Source organism: Emiliania huxleyi (genome assembly GCF_000372725.1).
Source record: "Emiliania huxleyi CCMP1516 unplaced genomic scaffold EMIHUscaffold_1036, whole genome shotgun sequence".
In the NCBI taxonomy this organism is placed as follows: Eukaryota; Haptophyta; order Isochrysidales; family Noelaerhabdaceae; genus Emiliania; species Emiliania huxleyi.
Genome location: NW_005202203.1, coordinates 2,563 through 9,102, shown reverse-complemented (window position 1 = coordinate 9,102; position 6,540 = coordinate 2,563). Strand labels below are relative to the sequence as shown.

At 60.4% G+C, this 6,540-nt stretch overlaps 2 protein-coding genes across 2 annotated transcripts in view; both read right to left on the bottom strand.

Moving 5' to 3' along the window:
• Positions 1-4,254: 4,254 nt before the first annotated feature.
• On the bottom strand, positions 4,255-5,121 carry EMIHUDRAFT_446758 (hypothetical protein; the record flags this gene model as incomplete). The annotated part of the gene is made up of 3 exons (XM_005792986.1): positions 4,255-4,334; positions 4,357-4,742; positions 4,789-5,121. Coding segments are annotated over 2 exons (537 nt in total), but the record flags the coding sequence as incomplete, so codon positions are not given.
• An 899-nt stretch (positions 5,122-6,020) lies between these two features.
• The window catches only part of EMIHUDRAFT_251088 (hypothetical protein), a gene marked incomplete at both ends in the record, with an annotated part of 1,117 nt that continues 597 nt past the window's right edge, over positions 6,021-6,540 (bottom strand). The window contains one exon of the mRNA XM_005792985.1: positions 6,021-6,230. Within this exon, the coding sequence (XP_005793042.1) occupies positions 6,021-6,230 (210 nt within the window). The remainder of the gene's footprint in view (positions 6,231-6,540) is intronic.

Genomic DNA, 6,540 nt, shown 5'->3' with positions numbered 1-6,540 from the left:
CGTAACGCGAGCTGTGCCACAGTGAAATGGCACTAGCCTATCAGAAATTGTAAAATTCTATCAGAATGCTGTGAACTTCCTCGACCTTCCAACGCCCTTATCTCGCATCGTTCGAAAAACATCGCTTGCGGCACCCGAAATCCAGGGCAGCGTGACTCGAGATTTGAGATTAGGGAGGGTGGTACCTTTCGTGAAACTGGAACGCGGAACGCGATCTGTCTCGCGTTCCTCAACGCTTGAACGCTTTGCGATTCAGCTGTCGCGCCGCTGGATGATCTTGCTCAGCTCGCCGAGCTCGACCTGAAGCTCAGCGGCGCGACCGCTGAATCGCAGCCGTTCGTGCTGCACGCATGCATCGTTGCGTTTCAGATTACTTCCCCCCCTCCCTAGTACTCGATAGCGGTCCCGCCGTAGCTCGCGCATAGAAGCAGGAAGCTAGGCAGAGGCCGCATCGCGTTCGCTGTATACGTTCTACCCAAAAACCGAAACCAAAACACGAATCTCCAAACCAAAAAGGGATGAAATCCCTTATGGATATAATCGCCAAATTATCTCAGGAACATAGTGTGAATCAGTGAATGCCCGGGAACAGCCCCTCCTGGCCCGAGTGCGGGGCGCGAGGGACAAATGAATTCAGAGGGCATGAAAGTCGTCAAGCTGCTTGATCAGGCCAGTAAAGATGGCCCGCGAGGCAGCCTTCGTGAGCAAGTCGGCGAGCATCACGACGCCGGGGAGGTGTTCGACAGAGATAACGCCACGGCTGACGCGAGATCGCGAAGAAACTCGGCGGCGCGCAAGATGTGCTTGGTCTTCTTGAAGGCAACGGGATCGAAGGCCATGGAAGGCCCCGTCCAAATCTTCAGTCTCAAATCTTGGATCTCGAGCGAACTCGGACCGCAGATTCCTTTTGGTGTGGGAAATCTCATTCTCCAAGTCTCTGGTCTCAAATCTCGCTGGGTAGCACTGTAGTGTGTAGACCCGAGTGGAGTCTTTCAAATCTTTAAGCTCTCAATCTCTAAAAAAGACTAGATATTTCCATTACTCAACGTGTGTAAATAGGAGCAGCAGGGACCCGAGGGACCATGTGGAAGACGGCTAGTGCTAGTCCCCCATCGGGAGGACGACCCCGGCTAGTCGCCGACCACACCCACAAAGAACCCTGCACAAACATCGCAAGGGCGGGGACCTGTTCCTTTTTACCCATCTCACAGTAGAGGTGTCCGTTTTATTTACTTATTTTCGTACGACGTACCTCAGGGTCTTTGGTAGCCGGACAGCCGGAGTAGTGCTAACGTGTAACGAGTATAGAGTTCAGCGCGGAGAGAGCGAGCGGGCGAGTTCTCAGACGAGCCGCGCCCCCGCGTGCCGTAGCTCCGCGGATAGCCCCATGTGTCCTTTTAAAAAGATTTTTGTCCTAACTAAAAGGACAGGTTCATGAAGGGCGCCACGCGCGCCCCCGCTCGCCGGCCCAGTCGTACCTCCCGCACTCCACTTGCCCTTCGCGACTTCCCCGTGCCCGGTGGTGCCGGGGGACGACAGTCGTGGCCTTGTTTTGGACGTTACGTGCCGCCGAAACTTGATCACCGATCACCGTCTGAATAAGTAACTCCTAGAAAACTCTCCAAAGGCCGGTGATCGGTGATCAGTGACCAGCCGGTGATCATGCAGCTAGTGGGTGGTGCCCCGGCCGACGTGAGCGTCATCAACCCGCCCGCAACTACCACCTGACGTACGCCGCACTCGGCCGCGGCGAGCTCTCGAATGAAGACGTGCCGAGCCAGCTCACCGCCAAGCGAGCGCATCAAATGCCGCTCGCTACAACAATGGCACCCTCCCGCAGTACATGCCACGCATCTTCACCACCAACAGCCAGCTGACAGAGGAGGACCACATCCTTCCCCGAAGGCGCAACGCCAAGCAGCAGCAGTTGATCGCCGCTACCGCAAGATTGGTCCGCTGACAGAGCCGCTGCAGCGACTGGGACGCACGCTCAAAACCGGGCGGGCTCATAGTGAAGAAGACGGTGAAGGGAGTGCTTGGGCGCGTGTCCAAAGGTGCCAAGCGGCCTGCAGCGCCCTCCTCCCAGGCTGCAGCCCCCCCCCCTACGCAAGCGGCAGGTGATTGTAGACAGTGATGAGGACTAGCGGGCGTAAAGGACAAGCGGTTGCGGGTACGTCTCCGGGTCGGTTTTGAATGTGTTGCTTGGGCTGGGTCGTGACCCCGCCGCCTGGAGGCTGTCAGGTGGACATGGTAGCATACCTCAATGCCCAGGAGAGGCTTGCAGAGAGCTCAATGGGAGCGAAAACGCGAGATCAAGGTGTCCTTTTGTAAAGGACAAGTCCTTTAAAAGTCATCGGCCTATCCGTCCGTGTTGCTTCCAGCGCCCTCCCCCGCGCTCCCTGCGGCCATGGCCGATGCTCCTAGAAAGAGAGGTCATCTGGCTACCGCGAGAGCGACCCAACTCGTCGACATCGTCCGATGATGGTGCCGCAAAGTCAGCCTTCGGAGGCTATCGTGGGGTCGAGCCGGCAGTAGCCGTGACATGTGGTTCCACCACCCCTCGTAGGCTTTGCCTCTGACCGCCACCGTTCCCAGGCTGCCTAATTGGATGGAAAGGAAGGCTCGGCGAGCGTATAGAAGCGTGCTCGACCTCGTCGTGGCAACCTGTACGGCAGCGCTGGTAGGCGCGATGAGCGTCGTGCCACCTGACCCGAGACGGGTCGCAGGCGTCGTACCGAGCGCGTCGAGACCGTGTCCTGATGTGATCTGCACGGGTGAGTCACGTCGGCGTCAAAGGAGCGACGTGCGACCTGTCAGAGCTTGATCTCCAATCTCAGCGGCGTCGAGTCGTCTCCGGCGGCGACAATTTTGTCCCTCCCCAGGACGCACAGAGGCAGCTGCGACCCCGCCGAGTGGACGGACAGGCTGCGCGTCGCCTGTTTGGTGCCGACGTCCACTTGGCGGGGTCGCAGCTGCCTCTGGAAGGCACCGAGAGGGACAAAATGGCGCAAATGGTCAAATCAAGGTTTTGTAACGCGAGCTGTGCCACAGTGAAATGGCACTAGCCTGTGCGCTGTGTGGCACTGCACGCAGGCAAGTGCCGTCGTGCGTCGTACCGATGCGAGACGGAGGTCGCGGACTGGAGCCGTATGCATTTGCACGCCTGGGAGTCGGCGCTGCGCGGGAACCCGTCGGACAGGTGCTCAGCTCGGCCCTCACTCTAGATACCCGCGTCCCCCGTCCCGGCTCCCGAAACGCTACGTAATCGGCAGGAAAGAAAGGTGTACAATTCTCGTAGTCTCGACGTGGTGAGAACAAGCCGCGCAGAAAGTGACACTGGCCACACGGTAGCGTACTTTACTGCTCCAACCCCATAGGGAACAAGTCGTCATAGATAAGGTCACACGACTCGTAGATCAGATCGACCCCAAACCGTACCGGCTCCCTGTCCTCTGTGCCGTCGAGCCGGAAGGAGCGGACCTCGCCGCTCTCTATTGACTGAAGATCGGGGCTGAACACCATCTCGTACTTCCAATAAGCACTGTGCCCACTTAAAGGGTTGATTCCCCAGAAAATGGTGCCGCGGAACGTGCGGCTCGCGGCGTCGTACACGGGCGACACGAAGTACTTCCGCGCCTGTATGAACGCGCTCGCGGTGAGAAACTGCAACACACACGTCTTCTCGAGTGTATTCGTACTTGGAATGTTTATTCAGCATCTAGGTGTGCGGGCCGGTGGCGCGCCGCCGTCGGCCAGCTTCCAAGAGCTCGGGGCTGCTGCATACGAGATGTAGCTGCTCTCCGGGCTCACAAAATGGTAACTAGCCAGGCCCAAGGTCCGCTGCTGCTGGAAGATGTGGCCGAAGATGGACGCCTCCTCTAGTTGTCGCTGCTGGATGCAGACTTCGCTCATCTGGCATGGCATGGGCGGCTGGTGCGACCTCTCTCCGAGCGTGAAGCCAGCGACTGCCGCTGCCAATGCAACCGCGACTGGACCTGTCTGCACCCCAGACGTCCGCACCGGCACAATCCGCCCGCCGACATTTCGTCCGGAGCGCCTCGGGGAGCACAGCACTGGCCCGGCAATGAAGCATACCGCGAGCGTGACGGCCAGCCTCGGTCGCTGCATCGCCGCCCGTCCACTTGATGATTCTTTCGTCCGCGCCTGCGAGTGCATTTTTTAAATGTACTAGCAGGTTGGCTCGCTAGTCGCTCGCCGGGCCCGCGCAGCACGCGCGGGCCTATTTTTGTGGTTGATAAGGTGGCACCTTCGACATTGCGTTTCTTTTCTTTATAGGCTGTGTGTGTGTGTGTGTGTGACTCACACTTTATAGGCTGTCCTCTTCTACCTACCTACCTGTCCTCTATTTAGGATTCCTAAGCTTAAAGGCCCGCTAAACGCGCGAGGCGGTGGCGGCGGTGGGGGGGGATTGACAGCGGAGGCGGCGGGATTGACAGGGGATGGGGCGGCCACGAGCGGAGCGGCGGCGAGAGGGGGGGCGGCGGCGCGAGGCGCCAACGAGCGAGGAGCCCGCGCCATCAGAGGGACGCGCCGCTGCGAGATGGAGGGCGGCGGTGACGGAGGCAAGGCGCGAGGCGGCGGCGGCGGCGGCGGCGGCGAGAACGGCGGCACCGAGTTGTCTCGGTGAGCGGAGCGGCGGCAGGAGGAGGAGCAGCTCGCTGTTGAGCGCTTTTGAGCCTGGGAGCCCATGTCACTGCGACCGGCGTGCCCGGGAACAGAGATCGCGCGCGCGCCGCCACTCACGACGCGCGCGCGATCTTCGCGGAGTCGGGTCCCCAGAGGGAAGCGGTCTTCTCGGCCGACGTCCAGCGGCGCGGAAGGACAGGCGCAGCGGTGCACCGCGCCGCGTTGATTCGCGACCACCGTCGGCCGCGGACGGCGGCGGCGTGGCGGCCGCGGGCGCTCGTGAGACGCGCCGCTCTGCGCTGGTTCGGTTCGTTCGACTCGTTGTGCCGCCACACGCCCGGCGGCCGCGGGTCCCAGAAGTGGTTGCGCGGGCCTCTTCCTGGCGGCCGCGGGACGGCGTCGGGCACGTCGTCGGTCGCAACAGATGCGTGGCGAGCCGTGGCACGTCGTTGCTGGCGCTGGTGGTTTGAGGTCGGCATAGTCCAGAGCAAGGTGGACGAGTCGAGAGCTTCAGCTGGCCGAGGGTGCCACCCCAGCCAAACCTGCCCAGGATTAGCGTTCTGGGCTCACCTACGCTTCCACGTGAAAACAGCCTAAGCCCCTCCTGCTCGCCACCGTGATGCCGCGGCCTCGATCCGGCTCGCCAGCGCCGTCGTCCGGCCCCACGGCGGGCTCGCCATCTCGATTTCCACTCGCCCGACGCGCTCGGTCTCTGCTGACGGCTGCCGCAAGAGCGGCTGGCTCACGACAGCGTCTTGCCGGTTGTCGGATGGGAGAGTACAGGACGTCTGGAGTGTAACTGTGTACGTGAGATCGGTCTTGGTAACAAGCACAGTCGGTCTATCGATGCACTCGTTTCCGTTGCCCTTCGAGCTTGACACAGAGCTCAGCGCGCCCCGCAAAACAGGAAGAGCCGTCCGGCAAGAAGATCTCGATAGGGAGCGAGAACCGTTAGAGGTGCTCCGAGAGGTATCAAGACTCCGTCATGACGCGGTAAGATCACTCCAAAAATGACCGCGCAGATGTCGGATCTCGTTGAGATATCTTGCAAAATTGCTCTTCCCGAGCCGGCAGCACGCAGAGAGTCGCAGAAAGGCTACGAGTGCTCGACGAGTTTTGAGACCTGCGCGATCAAACCTGGGGGGAACTGACCGCACCAGGACGGACGTCCGAAACCTGCGTGAGCACCTTTGACGATTCTCGCTCCCTATCGAGCTCTTCTTGCAGCGCGGCTCTTCCTGTTTTGCCGGCACAGAGTTCCGTGCAAGCCGTCCAGCGTGACGTGACGAGTATATCGCTTCGACGGATCGACCGTGCTTGTTATCAAGACTGATATGACGTACACAGTGACACATCAGACGACACATATTCTCTCAGCCGGCGGGCCGCAAAACGCTCTCGACAAGAGCCACACAAAGCCACCCGCGCGGCAAGCCGCTCGTCGGACAGGCGTGCTCGATCGATGTCGGAGAGCCAAGGACAAGCCCGGAGGGCAGCCACGCAGAGTGGCGCCACTTCTCGAGCGTCGGCTTGCGCCGGAGCGCCGCAGCCAACCGTGCAGCGAGCGAGTCGGACAGACCCCGCTAATCCGCCTCTAGGGTTGACTGGAGTGTCTCGAACGTGTCTCAAGTGTCTCAAACTCGAATCGTCGATCGAATCTAAATCATGTGCATATCACACAGACACAAACAGGCTCACACGACACACAGCCAGCGTAGCAGCCTCACACCCTCAGGTAGGTAGGTAGAAAGGTGAAGAACAACCAGGCTCGGACTGGACCCTCAGGCGAGAAGAAAAGCGGCGGGGGGCAAGAAAGGAAGAAATCGCTGCCCGAATGACACACACTTGGCAATCCGGCTGTGAACATCCCAAGGCCTCTTCAAGAGCATCTGC